Source organism: Macrosteles quadrilineatus, unplaced genomic scaffold, assembly GCF_028750875.1.
Source record: "Macrosteles quadrilineatus isolate MER2022 unplaced genomic scaffold, UCM_ALF_1.0 Scaffold_6__1_contigs__length_79288215, whole genome shotgun sequence".
Taxonomy (NCBI): domain Eukaryota; kingdom Metazoa; phylum Arthropoda; class Insecta; order Hemiptera; family Cicadellidae; genus Macrosteles; species Macrosteles quadrilineatus.
In genome coordinates this window covers 13,682,703-13,708,760 of record NW_026542599.1, presented here as the reverse complement: position 1 = coordinate 13,708,760, position 26,058 = coordinate 13,682,703, and the positions used below count along the sequence as shown (strand labels likewise).

Sequence of the window (26,058 nt, the reverse complement as noted above, 5' to 3'; positions counted from 1 at the left end):
AATGGATATCTAAAATATTAGGTTACTACTGGTCTGGCAATTGAATAGAATTTATTATAACTACAACCGATTAATATAGTTACATGGCAAAATAACATGCATATCTGATGTAAATTATCCATACAAATGAATTAAAGATATTAATTAGTTAATATAATATGAAATAATACATTAATAAGACTGTAACTGACCATGAAATAATTATAAGTCAAAATAAATGTACGTTTTAAAAATCATATAATTAAAAAATTACATTGAATAAATTATATTAATGAATTAATTACTGTAAAACGAAATAATAGTGGCCTAAAGAACGGTTGCATTATGAAAAAATAATTACACACTCATTTTCCATGCTTTGCATAGTCAAAGGTGTTCGAATACAAGTATTCGTAAAAGTATTCGAATACAGGGGAGGCTACGAATTCACTGTATTCGATTCTTTAAAGTATTCGATTCTCCCATCACTAGGTAAGTTGTCTAGGTGTATTTATCTTCTTAAATGTCTTAGCTCTAGTCTGCCTCAGAATTATTTAAAGTCTGTGTATTATGCTTTTTTTCACTCAATTTTAAGTTATGGTATTTTGTTATGGGGTAATAGTACCCATGTAAATAATGTATTGTTAATTCAAAAGAAGGCTGTGAGAATCATAACTAGATCTCGCCGAAGAGCACATTGTAAACCGTTATTTGTGGGCACTGGCATATTAACTGTCATTAATGTTTTTATCCTGCATTGTCTGATTAATGTTAAGAAAAAGGAAAAAGAGTATGATTTGCGCCAAGACATTCATGGTTATAACACAAGGAATAGGGGTCTAGTTGATGTACCTCACTGTAGGCTACAGAAAACTGCAAACAGTCATTTTGTTTTAGGTATTAAATTATTTAATAAGCTTCATCCCCAAGTCAAGTCCTTGCCGTTAAGTGTCTTTAAAAGAAAATTAACTATGTGGCTTTCATCTCACCCATTTTACAAAATTGAGGAATTTTTTGAAGGTGATCTCATTTTTTGCTAATGTTAAATGCTTTTAAGTTAGGCTAGGATTTTTATTACTGTAATTAATTTTCATATTTTTCATGTTCACTATTTTGATATGTTTTTTACCATATTCCATCTGTGATAATGTTAGAAATTTTGTTTTAAGTTAGGCTAGGATTTTTATTACTGTAATTAATTTTCATATATTTCATGTTCACTATTTTGATATGTTTTTTTACCATATTCCATCTATGATAATGTTAGTAATTTTGTCCCTCTATGTTCATTGTACACCTGTGATAACCATTAGCCTTTTTAAGAAAGACCCACTATTATTCATAATTTAAGTTTGTTAAGTTTGCCTATTTAAAAAAAAATTATTTTAAACCTGTTAAATGTTCAATAAGGGCAGCCTATATTTTGGAATTTTCATGTCAAATTTTAATAATTATAAGTATTGCATCTTATATCTTTTACAATAATAATGACGATGTCAATTACAATAATGTATTGTTTAAAGACTGAATAAATGACTATTCTATTGACTATTCTATTCTAGTAAAGGATTGGGAAAATACCCCAGGCCTAAGACAATCGAAGATGCTCATCAATCCTCTTAGTAAGGAATGAGAAACATCTTCGACCTCCAAAAAGGGGAAATAAGCCTCTTGATAGGGGCTACTTACGGGGCTATGTGAGGAAGTACCTCAAGATAGGGGTTAGACAGACGGACAAGTGCAGATCCTGCCTCTACGGAACAAAATCCACTGAGCACATATAGCTGGAATGTCCGGTGATAGCCCAGAAGAGGGTGAAACACCTAGGCTACCTATAATCTTTATAAGATAAACAGAAACTTTTACATATTGTTAACACAGATGCAACAACTTCCTGGCCACCCTTAGGCCTAAAGACAACTTTATCTCCAACTTATAACTTCCTTAGTTGAAAATGCTGTCAGTGAACATTAAATATTCAAAAGTTTTGTGTAAAGTTGGTGTTTCTTGTGCCAGATTGGACTTTTTTCTATTCAGGTAAGTCTGCTGACTTCACAAAAGTCCTAAAAATTTATCAAAGGTAAGAGAGAATTTTATGGGCAATAAAGAAAAGCAACTGAACTTTGATCAGGATTGATATAATTCTTTCAATATTTAGTTCTACCGTAATAGTCCTTGTGTCCAACCAAATAAATCTACTTGTATCTTCTACTTCATCTTCAGCATCTTCTACATCTTCCAGCTACATCAAACTCTCTAGTAGTCTGGGTCAAAAGACCAGTCAGCTACATCAAAATCTCTAGTCTCAAAGTCTGGGTCAAACGATCGATACATTCCTGTTGGGTCTGTATCAAACGCTCTAGTGCTGTAGTCTGGGTCAAACGATCGAAACAGTCCTGTTGGGTCTGTATCAAACGCTCTAGTGCTGTAATCTGGGTCAAACGATCTTGCAGCTCCTCCATGTCTACTGTCAATGCTTTTTTCAGGCGAAAGATTGAAAAGAAGAACCGCACTGTTTTCTGGTAAAGTTCTAAGTTTTTCTGGTAACAGGTCTAAATCTCTTCTTGATCTTGTAGGTTGAGGAAAATCTCTTGGCTCTGGTGGCGGAGAAAACCCGAAATCTCTTGGCTCAATAGGGGGTGGAGTCGGTGGCGGAGAAAACCTTGGCGCATAATCTTGTGGAACAAAATATGGTGGATGTATTGGCGGAGAAAACCCAAAATCTCTTGGCTCAATTGGGGGTGTAGTCGGTGGCGGAGCAAACCTTGGCGCAAAAGGTGGTGGGTTTGGTATAGGTTTCCTTATATTTTTACGGTTCCATTTGGATGCAGAAGGAACTCCAGCTGGCGGTGAGACTTGAGGTGAAATAACACCAAAGAAGAATGAATGTGGTGATTGGCAGTTTGTTAGCTAAAACAAAGACAAAAAATCAACAACTTACTTCTAAGAACCTTTGCTGTTGATGCAATACCTAATATAAATTCACTAACTAATATACCTCGGCTATGAGCTTGGAAACATCCAGGTTTTGCTTTGAAATATTTCAGAGGAATCGCATCAAGAAACAATTCAGGGTCTGATTAAGGGGTCTAAAGTGGCATTTAGATATAAAAATAATAATTGTTGGTTGTCAACTTGAATGTGTTTGTAATGGGTACGAAACCTATTGATCTCTCAGGATTACCTCTACAATAAAAATATATCAAGTTGTTATTTAAGGAAAATAAAATGTTTATTACTGTTGTCACAATACTCAATACTATATTTCATCACTAGGGCATAAAGTAACTCTTTTCGTCCCGAATTCAAGATTGACGACCACGACCGAGGTGAAGCCTAGGGCGAAAACTGAGTGGCGGTTAAAATTTCACTTTTTGCATGTGTGATTTTTGCAATATTTCATCATTCTGTGTGATTGTGGTAGTGGACGTTATTACTAAACCATTGTATTGACATGAATGCAACAATAAGCTACAAGTGATTTTAAAAACTGACACATTTTTTTATACACACAATTACTCACAATCAAAGTTTAAAACTTAGTTAACAACAGCTGACTTTTATTCCTAGGGACTAAATAAGCTTTATACTTCCTAGGGAGAAAAATAACTACTTTAGACACAGATAGCATGTAACTTATTAAAAACAGCTGTTTTTGCCACAGTCAAAATTTACAAAATTATATTGTTAAAAACATGATCAAATAAGTTTTGTAACACTCCTAGTTATCTCCAGTAGTTTACATAGTATGAATAAATATACATTAGGTATATTTATATGTATATCATTAGGTATCATTAAAATAGTTTTAGATCACTTATTTTATCATCTCCATAATAGTGGAACCAATCATGCAATTTAATTTAGTAATCATAAACATTTTGAGAATCCAACATAAACTGTTATTTAATTAAACAACAAGAGCCTCTTACCGCCGCAACACTCAAAACCACAGCAATTAGTAGCATATTCATCTGTAACATAACATAGGTAAATAAATTAAAAACTATAAATGAACCTTGGTTTTAAAACCTAAATTTTTTTAAGAATATTTTATTACTTTTCGAATCAGAATGCTCTAAAAATATGCTATTTATCATAAACTGAATGTGGCATTTGCCACTTAAGTTTTACAATTCTTCATTTTTTGTCTCTGGAAAAATAGTCTTCACTAACTGAATACTCTACAAATTACATTAAAAAAATAATAAACTTTGGTCTGTGAATAACGAAACTATATGTAATAACAAAAATATTTGTATCACCAAAAATAGCTTGAAAATTTGCGTAATTGATTATTTTTGACTTGAAAACAGTGAAATGTTTTTTGAGAGTAAAGAATTGAAAGTAGACAAAAAGAATTATTATTTTGATTTAATTTAATTTTGAGTGTCTTATATTTTGTTAAAGAGTTTTAAAAGTAAGTCTTGATATGGGTTCAAAAAGGTATATGGTACACATCTCAATTAATAAACTGTGAAAATTTAAAACTTTGCAAAATTATTTCCGAATGAATAAATAATTGTGTGGTATAAAAATGTATTTTTACAGCATCTATATAATTAATAGGCAGGTATGTTTCTTTAAAACCTTTTTTCTCAACTTGTGTGCACGTAGGAATAATCTACGCATACTGTTAGAAAGATATACCTGTAGGTCTGCAGAATCCATTTATAAATTAAAATAGGCTCAAAAATAAGCACAAAAAATTAATTTAAAATTAAAATACATTAGTTATTTTTGGTCGAGTTTAAAATTAAAATTACACTCACCTTTATTACTAGAGCACTTCCTCCTTGAATGTTAGATTACAATTCATGAAATCCTATTTAAATACACCTGTACCATCATTAAATTTTTATCTAAGTTAATTAAATATTGTTAAAAAAAGTTGTCATATTAAATAGAAATTTGATTACTGGACACTTAACAGTTGTTTTATGTTCCGTAATAAATCAATCTTTCTTTCGTGTATTGTACTCTTGCAAAATCCATTACACATTGAAATGATTTATTATCAGTATTAATTAATTAAGCAGCTGCTAATTTGTAAATGCAACCATGCAATAAATTATTACCATGCATCTAACAAAAATAGTTACTGTAAGACAACTTGTTTTTTTTTATAATTATAATTTCCTGAATGATAAAATAAAGTATCTCTTTTACACAAGCGTAAGTTAAGGTGAGGATAAACTATTCTTGGCTAATGATGAACTGTATCTTTTGCCTGACTGCACAATACGGATAGCCGATTCACAAAAGGAAAATTAAGTACCGTACAGTTCTAACTTAGTTTGTTAAATAGTGTTGCAATGGGAAAAAAGATATAGTTCATCTCATGAGCAAAAAGTGTCTTTTCAACCCTCCCTCATTTTCCGAGATCTATATTACAAAGGCAATAGTGAATAGATGCACGGTCAATCAATGAGTTATAAAAAATGAAACTAAAAAAATTACAACAAAATAATAACAAGAACAGTACAATTGAGAGAAAGTTACCAATTCCAAAAAAGTTAGAACAAAATGTAAATGAAGATCTTGCAGCAATGTCCGGGACAAAACAATTAAAAACAATTTGAGTCATATTTCATATAAACTAATCATCAATTATAGTCATTAAAGCTGGGTTTTCCTAGGCGCGGAGTCGGCGAGCGGAGAGAGGAACGCGGAGAGCGGAATTGAAATTAACATGCCATTCCGCTCCGCTTCTAGGAAAACAGTAACATTAAGTTGCCTAAGACAAGTGGAGTCCGCTCTCCGCTCACTGACTACGCGCCTAGGAAAACCCGGCTTTAAGAAATCTGCCAGGGAGTAATATGATTTCTCCACCAAAAATGCTTTAGTCCAACTTTCAAATTGTTGTGCTTGTCAAGATAGTAAAAAAGTGTCACTTAATGCCCCTGTGATGAAATATATACTATTTTGTTTCAGTATTGTCCAAAAATCAGAATCATAAATTCAAATAAATAACATTTACTTTCTTTAATTATGTGTAACAGTAATGGTTTTGAATTTTGTGTTGCGATAGCATTATTTATGATTGAATATTGGCAATTCAAGGCAAGTTTTATTTTTACAATTTTTATTATAATCCCAAAATAGTTTTGAACCTAAAGCTAAGAAGATAAATTGCCCTTGTCGTAGTTCCTTTCTAAAAGGCAACTTTCTATTTTTATACCTAATGTAAAAAATACCTCAGCTGTACTTATTTGTATATGTCATATTCTTTCAATTTATTACAATACCTTATTAAAATCAGGTGTGATTATTTGTTTGTATTACTGTATTCTGTTTTGTATATTTCAGCTTAACCAATCAATAGTTTTATTAATACTTATGAAGTCAAACGGGGTGAAGCCCGTGGGTAACAGCTAGGTAAATGTAGTCATACAGGTGCTGCCTCAACCAAAAACCTTTTAAATCAGCTTTTTTGTAATGTGTTTGTGTTGTTCAATTTATGCTTGCGTAACTTTTAATGCTGATGATGAGTACATTGTTGGAATCATAATTAGTTAACAAAAATGAGGTATGGGCGTTTAAGAAACTTAGATACAATAAAGTAAAAAGTGTATTGTTTAATAGTTCTACAAAGACACCAGCACAACACCATACGTGTTCATACTTGCAGTGAATATCATTTAATGAAGAGTGTTCGATTATATATGTTAATTTAACTCTTTGTTCTTCTTATTCAGCTTGCTGGGAAATAGCATGCCACCTCTGACCTGATACCTGTAATATAAAATAAATATTTAAATCTAACAATTATATGTACAATCGTGCATCCAAATTAATGCTACATTAGAATTTCTTACTAACTCTTGATCAATCGCCTCTGCCCTAACAAAAATAGAGATAGGACTATCAAGCTTAAATTTAAACTGATTTGTTTTTAATGACTTTTCCTACAAATTTAGAGATTCTGGTCCTATTTTTATCAAAGTAATAAATCAAATTGTTTCCGCAAATCTAGTTTTGTTATGGCCCAAATCGTATTTAGCCTGTCAGTTGGTACAACCTTTGACTGTTAATAAAACTAGACATTCCATCCCTATGTTATAGTTGTCCCCAGTTTTAAAATCAAAAATCGTCGTAGTTGATTTGACCTACCCAATGGTTGTGCTGATCTAAATTAGGTACTGATATCTTTCAAATACAAAAACTTTTTTACCAAATCAAACTGTTCGTCAGCAACAATAAATAAGGTAGAAAATATAATTTTAGACACTAGCACATTCTGTGACTGGCTCACACAAACAATGTTCTTTTTTAATAAAAATTGGCAATAGCTGGATAGATGGGATGTCTTCTTCAGTACGGTATCCAAGCTAGGTCAAGGCCCCACTAAAAAAACAGGCCATGCTGCAGGGGGAGCAGCGCAACACCATGTCACAGTGGTGGATAGTTGTAATAAAATGTTACCGTTAAAATCTGACAAACGAGCTTATTTACCTACAACATATGGGAAATGACAGTGAATCTATCCACAACTGTGATGTCATAGATCCTGCAGTATGGCCTGTTTTTCTAGTATGACCTTGCCTAGATTCTGTATGTTGTGGAGATGAGGTAATAATGACATAGTGTAACAGCTGACAGGTCTGAAAGAGAGAATAGTGTCTTTAAAAATGAGTCACCGGTTGTATGCAGTAGTGTGATTCATCTAATTATCAATCAATGTGGATTTTAGTTCTCAACGTTTGAGTAGTAAAAGTGCTATAGCCTATGATTTTTACTGATTTTAGCCGATTGCTCATTAATGAATTGCATAGAAACTACCAAGTGCATACAGCTAATACATAAGTTTGCTCTTTGCAAGGGTATCCATTTCTTGAGATTGGCGCAACAGATAAGGGATACCAGAATGGACCATAAGGAACAATGACCATAAGCATAGTTTAATTTCATTATTCCCCTGTCTGTGGTGACGCTTACATACAACACTTGTTCGTGTTTTCGTCCCTTATGCAGACGTTTGATCTAACCATAATTATTGTGTTCTATGGTGCACACAACACATTATGTTTGTTTTGTAACTATTGTGAGTTAGCACGAATATAACTTGAAAATTACAAACAAAAATGTATACTTTATACTCTAAAATTTTCAATAGGAATAATGTTCATGAAGCAAGTACTGGGAACATTAAAATATTCTATTAGTTTGCTGTCGATAAAAGTTTTGGTAGTTAAACATACAAGGTGTCTTGTAAGTAGATACAAAAACTTTAGGAATAGATTTTATGGGTGAGAGGAAAAAACAAAAATTAAGAATAAAAAACTTTTAACATCCCATTAGTGAAATACCAGCCTTTTTTGTACTTCAAATTATTATCTTAAAAACTATTAAAGATATCATTCCTGAGTTTTGATAAGTTTCTAGTGTGTGTAATTAGTCTGGTATATTATTTAACAACTATAGACCTCTTTGTGAAACACCAGGTATAAAAAATACCATTATAACAAAAGACATTGAGAACATAATTATCTGTAAAGGAACTACAACGGAACTGAAGCAAACCAACATGATTTATCTCTCCGTTTTAAGGGAGATTTATTGTTAATCTAAGTTAAGCTAAGCAAGCTTATATAGGGCTAATGTGATTACTTACATGGACAAACGGTTGGTCACCACAAAACATCACTCAGCAAGTCATAAAGCTGAAGATTATAGGGGCTAGGGAGAGGCTAAAGCAAACATTTCACAGAAAAAAACAATACTGACAGAACTGAGGGTTTCAGCATTATGTCAGCATACAAAATTTGCCTTCTTTTTATATATAGCCACCGTTGTCAAACTCCTTTCATAAAGATCGTAACTTAGATATACCTATTCAAGATAAAATAGGATTGGATGAAATTTAAATTCAGATAAAACCGTTAAAAATTCATGCAGTTTATATCAAGGGAAAATTCATCGATGATAAAAGCTGTGGATCAGAATAACCCAGAGGCACGAGACCACTCGGCAGGCCGAGACCGCGGTGGAGTCAGGTGATATGGCTGTCTGCTGTCTTGTGCACTACACCTGAGGCAGCCGAGAATAGAGAAGAGTAGAGAGACAATGTTGGCGAGGCCAAAAACCTTCTAAGGTTTCAATGGCCAAGGAGGTAAGGAAAACATTTCCATGTTCTGGATAGCTTGACAACCCCAAACTCGACAACCTCTGGGTCTACAAATTATCGAGTTAGTGAGGTTTTTTTTTTACAAATCGTCTGGTTTTTAACCGTGTAACAAGAATAAAGATACGAACAACTTTAGCAACCGATAACTTTATGAAACTGTAGCGACAACAGCCTTTAGTTGAAGACACCCAAGTCCAAATATACTACTTTTACACTAATTATATCCTTAAGTTTGTTTTTCTTTTAGTAATTATATTTGATTATCAAAATATGGGTTAAGGAAACAATGATAAACCACGGTGTCGAGTAAAAAAGATAATATAAAATTTAATAAATCTAGTAAGTGGGCAAGAAATTTACAGATTATAACTGAAAAATAAACCACAACCAAACAAGGACAAAATAAACAAAAGTTAGTAGAGGTGATGACAAACACAAGAAACACCTTCTAATCTACAGGCTAACTTGTTAACTAAAATTTAGACAAAGCACAGAATATTAACTTACGCTATCAAGTACATTTGGAGAAACCCTGTTGGTTAACTACAATAATAGCCTAAGTGATAAGAACTTCTGAAAAATTTATCATTTTAAATAGTAAAAAAGGTGTTCCTCGATTTGATTTTTCTTGAGCATAAGTTAACAATGCCCAAGTACAATACTCTTGATAAGTACAGGATTGAATAGAAACTTCTCAGCAAAACAATAAAATGGCAATATCCATATTTAAAATAAAAATTATTTGAGCTTCTATTTGTTGCAATTTGAATTGCTTTGTTCGAATAGAAAGAAAAGCTGACATTATTTTGTTAAATTACAAAGTTATTGACCCGTAAGGAAATAGGAAACACCTTAATTTTAATAGTTGTTTAGGTAGGTTTAATTCAATATCCTTTATTATCCTTAGTTAAAACTATTATTGGTCTACTTATTAATATTATACCTAAAAATATGTGCAGATTTTATAGCTCTCTAAATGTAGTTTCGTTATTAGTAGATGATGTTGGATAATATTAATACTAAATCAAGTACAAAATCTATACTGATAACATAACAAAAAAACATTAAATATCAATAAATAAAACAACATACCTCTAAAAATATTCAATATTCTGAGTAATAAAAATAAAACAAGAATTATAATAAATAAGAAACAAACTTTAAAAATACCACTACTAAGGGAAACTACTCTGTCTTAAAAATAAATTGAACATGTTTACAATATTTTTATTAATTATAACCTACATTATACACATGGTAACAAACCATTCCATAAAGCATTTGAAAATAATAGGTTCTAATTAATTTTTGTTTGAAATTCAGAAAAGATTTGTTTAGGATTTTCATAAGTCCCAGTACCATTAAATGTCTATTTCGGTTTATGACAGAGCTACAAAACTCAGTACTCTTTTTTATGAAAAATAACACATTTTGAGCATAGTAGTAACTTGGCAAAAAAAAATGGGATAGTTTAAGATTGGCTCTAAAATTTTATATTCAAACTGTCAATAAGTGACTCTCCTTTTTATGGTTATCCTCACAATAGGAAGAATATGAAGTTGATATCTTTACCTACTGCCGTTTTATAAACTAGCCGTTTCAGTTCAGTTCTTAGAATTGAAAAGATTCTCATAACAGCATTGTTTACTTTCATAACAGCATAGTTTTACTTAACAACACGGGTAACCAACCATAGAGGTTCTAGGATTGAGAGAAAATAAGTAAAAATGTAATGCTTTGAACTTCCAACTAATCAGCTGTTTAGACCACTTTAATTGTTGAGTGGTGCAATTAGTGTTTGGTACAATGATTCATTGCATGACTGTCAGTGGCAATGAGAGGTTATGAACGAGAAGTTATGAGTAGTGATTTTTAGTAATTAAAACACTGTCCTAGGTAAAGTAGTGTACGCAACTCACGTAAATTTAGTCTTTACGCGATCGTTGTGTAAACTACTATAAACCAATAGAAAATTACAGTGATTCAAAACTTTCATACACCTTGTTTTCTTTACTGTTATCCTTTTTGTTACAAAATGAGAGCCACTTAATGAGGGTACAATTTGAAAATTCAGAACCAATCCCGCCATTTTTGGGGGTTTATGCATGGTTGATATTGCATAGTTCAATATTACCATGAACAAACTATCTGAGTTTGGCTTTACTCTGACAAAGAGATGAAAATTTACCAGGACTTTTTGAACACCCTGTATAGGAGAAACACCTACATAAACAGTCTACAATTACTGTTAGAACATTTGTTCTCATTTACATTATTTATAAAATCAGTACTCAAACAAATACACATTTATTTGTTTACTGTTTTAAGTAATTAATTGAATTTAAAAGCTAGAGCGCTTTTATTATGTTCATCTAATGAATTATGTTTTCAATATTTGATACTCCTTTATTTTCTAATCAATTTGATCTCAAAGAATTTATTCATATTGTTACGATGGTTTACATAGGCTAATCTAAGCAGTGCTAACTAGTCTAGTAAAAAAGTAAGCACCACATACGTTATTACCTATTTAGTAAATTACTATTTCAAAGTGTTATCACTATAAATAGCAAGATATCTGAACACAACTATTAGTTAACTTCTTAAAGATTATTCCAGCTTGTTTCTTTAATTCTAATAAGTGGTATTTTTACTGATCCGTTCAAGAGCGCAATGAATATCATCTCATTAGCAAACAAATATGATACTAAGCTTAAGTGTTTGACACCTTTTGAGCCACTGGTCTAAGTTAAACTCTTAACATTTTTGATTGTCATAAAAATGTAAATATCTGATAGATTCACACTATTAATAAACACACCCCAAAACACTCTCTCAAATGGCATAAGTGATGTATTAGTTAGTGTGAAGATCACAGCCCAGAACGAATGATTACAAGGCCAGATAATAATGGTCGTTTAGTATTTCTGAGGCAAAACGTTGAAAACAAATGTACGGCAGACTCTTGATAATCCTACACTTCCAAACTAAAATATTTTATATATAAAAAATCATTTTAATATCAAAATTAAACTAGTTAACCTTAAAATTAAAATGGGAGATCCCTGAAAACATTGAGTATGTGAAAATAATACTACTAAATAACCTATAAACTATGAAAGGTGGACTTAAGAAGACTGATTATGCACTCCTTGACGACTAAGCATTTAAATCAACCATTATATCGATTCTAGCACACAGCTATATCATGTAAGCCTGAATAACAAAGGTAGAACTACATTTTAAATTCAATTAGGTCTACCTGTATGAGTTTGGATGCCGAAAAAGTGTTAAATTTACAAATAACCTAACAAAGCACATGAATGTAAAAATTCCACCCATTATCACTTTAATTCACTGGAAAATCTACAAAATCAATAAAATTAACCTATCCAATCATAATTAAATTATGCATGAAGTGAACAATAAAACAGTGAGTGATTTTTTTCTTTATTATAAAGTTGTTCAGTGCTTGCTGCAACTTTCCATTTTTGTTCATAGACAATAACAAAAGTAAAACTTTAATGTAAATTATATCCAGTGTAAAAAAATGCGGTCTACTTTCACATATAAAAAAATCTGTCTACTTTTACATATAAAAAAAAATGCTGTCTACTTTTACATATAACAAAAACTTCTTTTCATTAATGACTATTAGAGCCATTAAGCTGCGATTCAAAAACAAAAACTTAATCAAGATTCCAAGACACTTTTAAATTTGAGTATCGTACAGATATTGGTCGATTCAAGGAATGTCGGATTATCAAGAATCAACTCTCTTAAAAATTTACACTTGTACGCTTCCTTCTTAAAATTAAGTCAGAATGTAAAAAAAAAAACTGTTAACAACCTTTAAAAAAAAAAAATATAAGTTCATGAGCTCTAATTATTTGAGTTTAAGAATATATAACGTCTCCACGCAATTTAACCTACACATTATTATCAGAAATACTATATTCAAATAGGTTTGTAAATAGTATTGAGGGGCTGGAATTGGAGTTAAAGATTTAAGAAAGCTCGTTTAAGATAAGGATTACGGTTTGGCCGTTACAGTAAGGTTGACGCCGTGGTTCTGTGCGTCGTCCGACGATGTAGCCGCTGGCTTGTAGATTTTGACGTCATCTAGACGAAGGTTCGAGACAAACTTTACCTGGAAAAACAGTACAATTTTTAAAATATGAAATGTGGAAGGTGACTGAGTTTGGGAAATGCCAAGTTATCAGGAAAACGGGCATTTGAAAAAATCATATGATATTGGTTTTCTGTAAATAAAGGTCTCCAAACTCCCCTCATAGCCAATCAAGCTAGTTAAAATCTGAGACCAACAACATGCTTATACTTAATTAATCCACTATTATTCTATCCGATCCCAACCTCTGTGAGACGATAAGTCTCGTCATAATATTCCACAATGTTGTGTAAGAAAATTTACGCTCCCGACAAGTATCAATGTTTTGTAGGATGGGAACAGTTCCTGTTGATTACGGTTGCCAGTTGACGAGCGTGTATGCAGAAAAGTGTTCGACGAAGAAAAACGGCTTAGTGAGTTTGCAGTTCATTTGCACAATGCGACTGGCAGTGGACGTTTATCAGTTTATATTGAGATAGGGATGATTGAATTGAGGGGAACTTTGATTGTTTATCGGCATGTTTCTGACTTTCAGGACTGACCGCAGTTCTTGATAGTCGCAGAAACGCCACCTATAAGCTTGATAATCCCTCTCGAGTCACACCACAATTGGCATGCAAAGTTTCACTAACTTTGGTCCCTGAATCAAATGGGACTGATGAACAACTGCAGTCTACCTATACGATGAAAAACATCGTGCTAAGGGTTAAGATCAACATCGAACTCCTTCGACCAATTGGGCACATTTTCTGTGTCCAATTACTTTACTTTATTCCCTAAACTGACGATGTTCTTCAATAGCGCGGTTGACGACCAAGAATGAAGCGATTAAATCAGAGAACACAATTTATACTTGGAGGTAGCATCAATTTATACTTCATTCCGTAAACCATCAATGTACTTCAATGGCGGTTGATGACTAAGAATGAAGCGATCAAATCAGAGAACACATTTATCTTGGGTGGAGCTTCTATTTTCTTGCACGTTTCATTACGATGAGACTTAATTGTGCTAAAGAGAATTAGCTAGAATGGTAGTGGATGAAGAAAAGGATACACCTTTGGTCTCTGGTTTGATCTAGCTGGAATTCAAGTATGTACTACTCACAAACGTTATTTACAAAGTTTGAGTAGCACACGGTGTCCCTCAAGGATCTAATGTTAGACCTCTTATTCTTATCATCTGTGTTAATATCTCTATTTTATTTTATTATTTATTATTATAATTATATATTAACTAATATTTTATATCTATATTTTAACTCTCTTTTCAGAACCTATTCAACTTTCAGATTAAACAACTGTGCTATGAGTAGACAGTATTAAAACAATCAAATGAGATCTTTGTAATGATGCCAGATTTCAGTTGGCTGATAACTGTTTGTGCTTAAACATCGCATAAGAGCATTTACAATATTCCCTACTCAAATTTTGATTTAAAACATCCACCATACTTAATATCTTATTTGCTTGGTTGACTACTGATTATTAACAAACAAAAATAAATCTTATCACAGATTATTATGCTCTTACATTTGGGCTGACTTATAATTTTTATGGAAACAACCTAACAAACCAATTATTAACAAATTACTTTTGGTTAGAATTCAGAATTTACATTTTATTTATACAAGTCAACCACATGTTACACTCCTTCCAAAAACTAAACGTTGAATAATGAATGTACAAGAAATAGTCACAAAAAGTCCAAAGAAAAATCAAAAAGTTTGATTGAATTCAATTATTTTATTCACGGTATAAACCAGTTTACAAAATGGTTACATAATTTAGTAAATACATTTTTGGAATTAATAAGATGACAATAAAATTGCAAGGTACAAACAGGTATAATATAAAACTACAACATGATTATTGACAGTTAATTACAGGATTTAACACTGAAAAAACATGTATGATCAACAATTTAAAAGAAATACTATAAAGGGCAACAAAAAGAGAAGAATAAAACCATTCAAAAGACCAACAAAGCGCCTAATAGAGACAAAAAAATAATAATAAAAAAAGTGTTCACGTTTTTTAAAACAAACAATGTGAAAAGCATTGGCAACAGTAAAAACAACAGTGATATCTAAAATCTGAAAGTTATAATTAACAAAAGAGAAAAAAATCTCTGAAGAACTATAACAGATACTTAAATAGTAAACGACATTAGAGAGTGCAAAAAATTAACATACATAACAGGAGTAAATCTAAAACAACTTTTTGAAACTAAATGTTTTGATCCTAAAGGAAATAATCAAACCATAAGTCATAACCTAAAAAAATAATATATTTCAAATAGCTTCAGGTAGACTTAAAAATACAATGAACATTTATTTTATAAGATATTAACAAATAATGGACAGTGTGAGGGGTTTTTCTTTTCCTATTTTGCACATACATAGCCAATAGGCCATTCAATTTACTTATAAAAACAGTAAATAGCACATAAATCTGTCTGTGGCTCACATCAACTACGACCATTTCAATTTAATCCTGGTGACAACTTTAACATAGGGATGGAATGTCTAGATGTATTAATTTTAAAAGCAAATACTAAAGCCCTACAATATATACACTACTACTTAAATAAACACAATTTGACTATCACAGCTTTCACGGTCTTCACTCAATCAGTCTATATATACTTGATTCGATGTTCCGTTGACAATGATGGATCGAGAAGTCTTGTCAACGATTCGGTAGGCGATTGCGCGTAGTTCCGAGCAATGAACACCGTCTGTGGAAGACAACATCATTTGTAGTCGAGGAAAATCTATTGATTCAGGAATATTTAAAGTGATTTGTTTCTGATACTAGTAGGCAAGTAATGATTGAATTTGTAAAGAAAATTTTTATTCAAATTAAGTTTTAATGCTACACTGACAATGTGTATGACAAAAGCTTGAATTAAGTTTGCCAGAGTAAAAACTTGGAAAACATTAACTGTTTGAAATACAAAACAGCATTGTGGGGGGATATTTTATTATCATTTATAGAGGGCCTATATCACTTAACGTTATCATGGAATATATAACACCAGATTCAAGCTATGCATGAATAATTTCAAGTTTTTTTCATGTTTGTGAATTTTTGTGTAATTAAAATTGAAACACAAGAAATTGTGAAAACACATTGAAAACATCAAACTATTTAATATTTTTTTTAAATTAGGCAATACATAAATAAAAGATTGGTTGATTTTCAAGCCGTTCAAAAATCCCGTTATGCTGGATGCACACCATGGAAGCAAATGGTACCAATCATAAGATCAATGTTCTTTATCAGCACACTATTCCCGCATGCATTCATATAGTAAAACCAACGATGTAAAACTACTGGATTGCGCTCTCGGTAGCACTGGGGGCGCTGTTTTCGGTCTAGCTCCCCCCACCATCTACTGGCAGTAGCCGACACAGCCCATACACTCACCATTGTAAAACGCACCTTTTTAAGTTGCTGTTCTGTTTAAATATATAGATATAAAATGTTGCTAATGCATGCCAAACACTTTTTGCTATTCTAAACTTTATGTCTTCTTCTTTTCTTGCAGAAAATAACACATTTGAACTCTTAAAAACCCTACACTACATTTGTCCAGTTTTTAACGCAAATCTATGCTTGACATTAACGTGATAGGCATACTTTTTGTATGACCTATTTTGTAAGATACATTGTCATTAAACATTGAAAGAAAAAAAATAAAAACTTAGCAAAATTATTCCAAATGTTTATGTACTATTTTTTCGATTAATAAAATAGAATTTCAATTACAATTATTGTACTTTTTATTTCTCCTTTGTAATCACTTATTAATTATTATTTTACCATGTACAATTTGGAACTAGCAATATCAGTGTCTAAAAACATCTACAAAACAGGTTTAGTGAATTTGTAGTTTTAAAGAATTCAGATGGGCTATTTTCTGCAAGAAACAAAACAGACATAAAAGGTTTAACTAGTAAAAAGAGTTTGACAAGCGTTAGCAATATTTTATCCCTATAAATTTTTAACAGAGCAGCAAATAAAAAGTGTGTTTTATAATGGTGAATGTATGGGCTGTGTCGGCTTCTGCCAGTAGATGGTGGGGGAAGCTCGGCCGCACGGCCAACACTGAGCCAGCGATCCATGAGTTGTTTATATCGTTGAGTAAAACTGTACCCAATTAATCAGATTGTAAAATTTAGTCATATCTCTTTCCATATTTAAATCGGGAAATGTACAATAGGGGGGTTAAATTATAAATAAGAAGTGTTTGGTAATGTTGGGCACGCTACACAACAAACCTACAGAAGACAGAGTCTTCAAATAGGCTAGAGTAATTGATTTGGGGTCAGTTTATGAAATTAGTTGTTAATCTGTGATATTCACACAATTGGTATTTTATTTTATTTTTTTTAGGGGAGAAGTTCAAAGCCTGGTCTAAGTAATGACTACTTTTTGTTTGATAAAATCTTATGTTATTTATTGCCTAATAACAAACGGCATCTGGATCCAGAATTTATCTCCCTAGAAATAGAATGTTAGAATGTTTAAAAGACATATTCTCCTTGGGGTTTTGGAGTCCAAATCCTGAGGCGTTGAGTTCCGGTACCGTGATGTTTAACCCTAAATTGGGGTTTAAAGTAATTTTCCAAATTAAGGTTTCAATTAGATAATTTAGTAACAGTTTACCTTTGGGTTTCATAATTATTTTATGTTTTTTCTGTATAAATGTTGGGTTATGCCTTCAAAGTAATCTCCAATGTTTTGTGAAGCTCAAGGGTAAAAAAATTGTTCTCACAATCCACATATGTGACACCAGCAGCATATTTTACTTTAAAACATGAATAGGTTTTTTTGTTAAATTTGATCCTACCACACTTTTTAGACTAAAGGCACAATTTGGGAACACCATGTATTGTCAGTGTTAAGCAAAATAAAAACATGAGTTGGTATAGTCCGTCCTTTTTACTATTGTGAAACAGGTGTACACAACTTAGGTGAACTACACTTTTACCAGTGTAAATTTTACAACATGCATAACACAAGTAGCATTTTGATGAACTGTGCTGTTTTGTTCTAGTTTAGACAATTCAAAACTAACCTTGCAGACATAAAAATGTGTATTAGCTTCAGGCAGAATCTCAACCATTCTACCGTGACATTTCCTCGACTATCAATGATCACATCATAATGTTAAACTATCTAATAGTTAAGGTGTTAAAACATAAAATAAATTAAAAAGTATGTAACATTTTAAACCTTATTTGTAAACTAGTTTGTAAAAAGACAAGCTTAAACAGTATCATTAGCAACTAACATTTTACATTAATTAAAGCTTAAAACCTTTTACAAATGATTAAACACTTTATATGCAAAACATTGTTTGGTTTTTGTGGAAGGACATCTATTGAAGACTTAGACACTTATTGCCTGAAAGACTTGTTTCTTACTTCCTGAAACTTCATTATCGATTCTGACAAATCGGAGCATTCACTTAACAAAAATAATGGTCATTGACGGGATTGGACCCATGACTCAAGGATAGAAGTCCTGCACTGTAATTACAGATCAGCTGTGTACCACTATTGATTATTTAAATACACTAAGAAAATAGTAATTTAAATTGTCTAGTCAAGTAAAAAACACACAAAAACAATTAAAAAAAATGGAACCCAAAATCTAGTCAGAGCTAAAAAATAGCTAATTGATCCTCAAGCGGCTTGAGAAACTTTTTAAACAAAAATAATTTACTAAAACTATGATTGTGAGAAAAACTAAAATGGAAACACTGTCTAAAGCATTAACATTGTTTTAATGCTTTTACAGCCAAATTTGGCTACCACCCATTGTCAGATCTTTATTTACAGCTTGTGTAATATCTATAATCAATGACACAGTAAGCACAATAAGCAATTTTTTCTGGCATTCCCTTTAAACAGAGCATGCAACACAAAGCTATATTTCCCACATTTCAATCAATATTGAGATCTATGGACAAAACATTCCAGTTAAAACAAGATTCTAGTCTGATTTTAAGAAATGTTTCTTAAAAATATTACTGTGAACCATCAAACTACATACATGGTCTTATTAAAATGCACATATACAGGGTGTCCCATAAGTAAACAGCCAAACTCCAGGAAATGTTTCTAAGGGTCAAAATTAAGAGGAAATTAAGAATGACATTTTTCCCAAAAAACACTTTGTTAACCCTTTCCACTTGTATATTGCTTAGCTGCAGATCAGTTGGAAAAATTCAATGATAAAAAAAGGGTGGATATCTGGCTTAACGGTGTGTTTTTGGGAAAAAATCCATGCTTGATTTAATTAATACCCATAGAACCATTTTCCGGAGTTTGGCTGTTTACTTACAGGGCACTCTGTATAGTCTACTAAATATAGCTTCTCTTCTCTAACTTATCTAAATAATATTTATTTGAACTGATTTAAATTATTTTTATTTGTATTGCAATACAGAATAACTCCCCATATTTTACCTTAAGATTACTGACTTTTAGAAATATCCAAAAGCTCCTATCTTTTAATTATTGTTCTATTCTCCCCACTAACATATTCAATCTCAACACAAGTAATTTGGGCTTTTGTGTTTCTATCCAAAAATCATACCTCCATTTATCTTGGGGGAGTTTTTAAAAGTAAATACTGTGTTAACCACATCCTATTAACATTCATTGCTTTTCTTACTCTTATTCTTGAATCTTTGAGCAATTTGTTTGCCACTCTGATTATCAAAACCAATTTATGTTCCCCGACTGATATGAAGAGTTCTACAAGTAATAAGTATGCTTAAACCATACAGTATGGTGCAATAATGGTTTAAGCATACTTCAGTCTACGTTAGCTGAACCACAGAGAAGTAAGGTACAGACAAAGAAAGCTTGTGGTACGACCGTGCACTTTCAGCTCTAGTATGTCGTGCCGGAAATATACTTGTAAGGAGGAAGGAAGAGCCTGAGCGGCTACCACCGTGTGGAAATTCCTATCGCACAGGGCTCTTCCTTCACCGTGAGCGTTGTAGTACATGACGCCATGATCCGTTCCCTTAGACACCAGCAACTAGTGCTAGACACCATTTAAGTGTTCCATTGAGTGTTTCCTCTGAACTTTACTTCTATGTGGCTGAACTTAAAATGCCCTTAAAATTTATATTTGAAAAAACCAAATTTTTTCCAATAACATTTCGAAATGGCACTACACATTAGTCAGACTATGAAGATTTAATGACAAAGCCCAAGGGCTGATTTGGTTAGCTTACATATGAATAAAAAGGAGCCCCATGCAGGAAATAAAGTGACCAACATAATATGTGTTTTTCTTACTATGCACCACACAAAAACAAGACATTTAGATGTATACAATGCTCAAACACCGAAATAATGTTGTGATGCTTTGTTATTCAGAACAAATACTTAGTTTGATTTTGGGTTAGACTGAGAAAACCAGACTTTGATCATTCTAAAACAAGAAAACACATACCGAGGAGCTGAAATTAACCAGTTCTAGAGAAATAATTTTTCCATAAATAAATTATTGTAGCCTAATGTTCAGCCCACTTTTACTGAACACAAAAATAAACTAATACATTTATATTAATAAAAAATTTAATTTGTTGTATTTCAAAAGTTATAAACAAACAGACTCTGTAAAATAAAATCAAAATCAAAACAACTAAAACTAAAATTAAATTCAGCTGATATTAATTTGCTTTTTTATAATTTTCTTTACAACACAAGGTGGATAACAATCTGCGACCTATACTCACAAAAAACTAAATATTTGGGGTCAAATGGCGAGTATCGGTCGCCACGAGCCATTTATCCGAACGCTCGAATGGCGACCTATATTCGACGAAAAAAAATCAACCTCAAAGGGAATAAATATACATACATTTTGAATAAAATTAATTGCAGTAACATACTAACTGTATTTGCTTAACAACAATACAAACCTTCAAGAAGAATACATAAATAAAACAAAAACATAAAATATACAAATCCAAACCAACTGTGTTTTTGGTCCGTGGGGACATCAAAATGAAAAAGTAAATCGATCTAGGGCCAATATCTTATGCCACCTAAGGTAATAACTTATTCCATATAGGAGAAATTCACTAAAATGTGGTTACAATTGGTTTGGATATGTATACTTCAGTACTAAAAGTCAACGATTTCAAGATTTCCCTGGAAGACACCGCACCTAGTAGTACATAAACTACACTCGTACTCACCACAACTATCGCCACGGTGGTGCCGAGTAGGGAGCCAGCGAGCACATCACTCCAATGGTGTTTGTAGTCCGACACTCGGGACAACGCTGTGAACCACGCCATCGAGATACAGATGAACTGAGCAAAGTGTCGAATCAGGTGAGACCCTCTCCAGTACACTCTGCATTGGAGGTAGAGCTGCGGAAAGCGACCCAGAATGTTAAAAACATTTCTTGTGAATAGAGCGTTGTACAGTGGAATTTTCCAATTTTCCTTGGCATATATATATAAATTTTTACCTTCCACAATTGTTGCAAACAGGAACGCCAGAAGGGAAAAATTACATTTCTTCTTCTTGTGAACAAAGCGTTAGGCCTATACAGTTTTGAGAAATTTTCCTTTGCGTAAAATTATTTTTACCTTTCACATGTTTGCGTTTCAGGGTCGCGAAAAATAAATCCAAGGTGATGGTGGGTCACCAGACCAAAATGTTTAGGAACCGCTGACCTAAACCATAAATTATTGTTTAAATTTATGTATCCAAATAAACCAATCTAAAGTATTTATCTTTTGTCTTCTCTTTGACACAGGGAGGGGGCCCAAGGGGGCCGGGCCCCCCCCCGAAATTTTTTTTTTAGTTACCCTGTACACACGGCACACGGGAGCGTTGCAATGCGCGTTCTACAAACAGTCAAATGAGTGCGTACACACTACACAATACGTGTTGTTATTATATAAAATGCCGGATTACTGGAATGTTATCAATAAAAACACATAAAAATGCAATTAAAACACGTCTCCGAAGATCGCGCGATCGGAAACCGCTATTGCCGCGATCGGGCATGACGACGATGACGCGTGACCGCGGGAGACGATGATAACGTGTACACGTCCGCGGGAGATGTTCGTGATTTTGACGCGATCTCGCATGACGACGATGACGTTTCCGTGACCGTGGGAGATGTTTATGATTTTGCCGCGATCGGGCAGGTCGACGATGACGTTTCTGTGACTGCGGGAGTAGACAATGACGTTTACATGGCCGCGGGAGATGTTCATGATTTTGCCACGATCACACAAGACGACGATGGCGTTTCCGTGACCGCGGGAGTAGACAATGATGTTAACACGGCCGCGGGAGATGATACAATATTTTGCCACGAACGGGGAAGACAACGATAATGTCTACATGACCGCGGGAGATGTTCATGATTTAGCCGTGATCGCGCAAGTCGACGATGACGTTTCTGTGACTGCGGGAGTAGACAATGACGTTTACATGGCCGCGGGAGATGTTCATGATTTTGCCACTATCGCGCAAGACGACGATGACGTTTTCATATTTTACATATTTTTGGGTCGAGTTTTCGATCACTGGACGACCAGTAGTATGCTTTATTCTATAAGTTGAGTGTAGTTTTGTTAGCTTGATTTATTTTATTAAAATTACGTCACGTAGATTAATAGTAGTTTAGGCAACTTGTTTAGATTTCAGAACAGTAAAAAAACAAATTTTTAGTAGTAATACACCAATATTATTCTCTACTTTAGAGCCTCCAGAGGTGTTGTAAACTGCAATTTAGCACCATAAAATACCAAAATTTTTCCCCCTTCGGTCCTGGGGGGTATTCCATGCCCCCCACACCCCCCGGATCGGGCCCCCCCCAAAGCAGAATCCTGGCTACGCCACTGCTTTGACGACTTGTATTTGAACCACAGTCTACAAAGCTGACTAAAAGAGCTACAGTAAAACATCACTAACTCGACAATTTGTGGACCCAGATTTTGAGTTTAGGGATTGTCGAGCTATCCAGAACATTGGCATGTTTAATAGGTTATAATAAATAACGGACTAATGTTTTAACATAGAAGTTTATTACCATCCTGAGTTATTTACATATTGAATAAAAAAGATTGTCTTAGCAAATATAAATGTTCTAAAAAATGCTTTTTTGCATGCGCCCTGTCAGCTATTAACGATTGAGTAACATACTGTCGAGTTACATGGACTTTCGAGTTTCACAGACTGTCGAGTTAGTGAGGTTTTGCTGTATTAAAAAATAGTTAACGAAGCACATCAAACTTCACTGCACATCAAAATAAGATTTTAAGCAGTAATCTTTATTTTCTGAACTTGATTCACTTAAATAACTCAAAATATTATCATTTTAATTCCCAAAAAAAACAAAACATCTAAAACTTAAACAATTTAGCTACAAAAGCCATTCAAATCAGTCTTTATAATCATACTAAAACCATTAAACCATTAATTAAAAATTATACTTACAACAAGAAAGACCATGGTGTAGGCAGAGAAAGAGGAATGTCCTGATAAGAATGATAACCTGGAAAAAAACATAAATATCTCGTTAATGCAATTTTCTCTTCTATAATCTGTACTCACTTGTAGCTTTACCCTGTTAAGGTACTCGGAATGTAACTTCGATTAGCCCTGTGTTGTGGTTTATCTGAAAGCTATTATAGAGATTTGTATCCAAATAAACACAGCTTTTTCTACTGTAATGATGTATTTTTCTCATACTTTATACTTTGATACTTTTCGATGAAATGGCGACCATACAAAGTAGGTATTTTAAGCCAAGTATGAATGGAGATGAGTGTAGGATGAGAGGCACGATACATACATCATTGTATCATGTAACTTCAATGAAAAGTGTTAAGATTTGCGTCAAAGGGTGTGGGGAGTGGAATGTGGGGTGAGACAGTGGGGGGATGCAGAGGCTGAGTGCGGTTTCACCTGTCGTCAGTTCTAATTCACTACCTCAACCAATGCTACAAGTAGTTCTGCGTAGACAGGCGTGATGAATCGAGTACAACATGTACAAATATTTAAAAAATCAAAAAACATAAAATGTGGCGGATTCAACATACAACACCGGCCTTTCTAAGACTTTGGATAGGCATGCACTGTGGATGCGACACTCCCTGGTGTCGATTAACGTCCGCAATAGTGAATACTACGACTATCCGCAGTACTGTCTTGATAATTAGACCAATTCATTATTAATACCAAGACAAAAAGGACACAGTCCTTAGCAAGGAGAAACCGTTCTCTACGCGATCAGGGAAGACATGTCTAACATTGCTGAATATATCTCACATACCTGCCCTCTCTTATCAGTCTAGCGTTGTCCCCTTTGCAGGTGAAGTCAATGATGTACGTGTTCTGGTACTGGGGCAGTGAGCAGTCAATGGAAGGCTGACAGACAGACCAGAAGTGCGGTCGCAGCCGACCGATGGTGTACTTGGCGATGTCCGTGAGCAGCTGACTGCACGCTGCACCGAAACCGAATACTCCGATTACGCAGTAACATCTACAAACAGATATATGATACACGGAGGAACTATTGGCAAAATAATAATTGTACAGAGGGACTCTATTCAAACACCATGGGACAACAATTTTAAACAATCCAGACATTTGAATATAAAGGGTAGATAAGGCTAAATTTGGATTACGAGACTTCCTCAAGTTTTTTGCAGAAATTATTAAAACAAGTATAGACAGAGCCAGTACATACTTGCAACTGTAGTTATGCAATTCTGATAGAGAAATGAATCAAATAAAAACTTTATGAAAACATAAATATCAACGATGATAAGAAAATCTTTCTAAATACTAAATAAGTAACAAATATTAAATATGTATTTTAACCTGTTAATGCTTTTTCATAGATGTAAATGGATGGAACAGCATTAAACTCTCTGTTTTCAAAACACTTTTAACGGTAATTAGCATAAAAAAATCATGAGCAAAACTATAGACATAGTGTTGAAAATGTGAAGATGTTTATTGGAAAACTATCCATGTAAAAATTCTTTGCCATTCCGAAAATTGCCAAAATCTATGCTAAGAGCCTTTTGGTGATAAGAAACTTGAAATTTTGTCTTATTTTATCTGAAACATTTGCTAATGAAGACTGACATTGACCTATCGAATGCAATTATATAATCATGAAATTATATAATTTGAGATAAAAGCTTTGTGTGATCATAGAAAACGGATGCTAGTGCCAATTTATCACTTATGATTGTCGACCAGATTATTTCATATGCTTTAATCATTCTATATAATATTGTAGCATTTCTTAAACAATGGATTTACAACTGCCCTAGTTATCTTCTCTTTCTACTTCTGCACTAGTAAATTCTTGGTTAATTTATGGTAGAAACATTTAACAATGAGATATCTAGTTTTATTTCATCTGACTCAACAAGTATAATTGAGTTTAGGAGATAAAGAGATAGTAAAAGAGAATAGTTAGAACTGAGAGTTGGGTGAGTTTTGTAGCTTTGGACAGCAGACCTCCAATTATTTAAATCAATAACCTGACCACATTCGAATGAAAAAAAAAAATAAATAGTTGTATTTTTACTAAAGTTTGGAGTATTTAATAGAAAATAAACTGAGTTGAGCAGAGATTTTACTATGGGGATCACAGAACAAGTCTCAAAAGCGTGGTTGAAAAATTCATGAATTTTGCAATTGCGGTAACGATGATGTCTAAAAGACCACAGAAGATGTTCAAGATATTGCAGCTAATAGAAAAATGATGTTGTTTCCATGAACACAGAAGGCGATGGTGATGTC

The 26,058-nt window shown here is 33.0% G+C and overlaps 2 protein-coding genes across 3 annotated transcripts in view; both read right to left on the bottom strand.

Moving 5' to 3' along the window:
* Positions 1-2,096: 2,096 nt before the first annotated feature.
* LOC128996989 (uncharacterized) lies at positions 2,097-4,816 on the bottom strand. The gene is made up of 3 exons (XM_054422560.1): positions 4,752-4,816; positions 3,912-3,953; positions 2,097-2,889 (listed from the first exon to the last, which is right to left on the bottom strand). The coding sequence occupies exons 2-3, from the start codon at positions 3,951-3,953 to the stop codon at positions 2,236-2,238; spliced, it is 696 nt and encodes a 231-aa protein (XP_054278535.1). The 5' UTR covers positions 4,752-4,816; the 3' UTR covers positions 2,097-2,235.
* Positions 4,817-6,536: 1,720 nt separating this feature from the next.
* Positions 6,537-26,058, bottom strand: part of LOC128996702 (putative phosphatidate phosphatase) — a 29,539-nt gene continuing 10,017 nt past the window's right edge. Inside the window, exons 4-8 of one of the 2 annotated variants that reach the window (XM_054422141.1) lie at positions 24,572-24,781; positions 23,734-23,791; positions 21,468-21,644; positions 13,158-13,256; positions 6,537-6,714 (exon numbers count right to left, since the gene is read on the bottom strand). In XM_054422141.1, the coding sequence (XP_054278116.1) occupies positions 6,670-6,714; positions 13,158-13,256; positions 21,468-21,644; positions 23,734-23,791; positions 24,572-24,781 (589 nt within the window). In that variant the 3' untranslated portion in view covers positions 6,537-6,669. Of the gene's footprint in view, positions 6,715-13,157; positions 13,257-15,319; positions 15,975-21,467; positions 21,645-23,733; positions 23,792-24,571; positions 24,782-26,058 lie in introns of those variants that run through there. The other variant, XM_054422143.1, reaches the window with a different exon arrangement.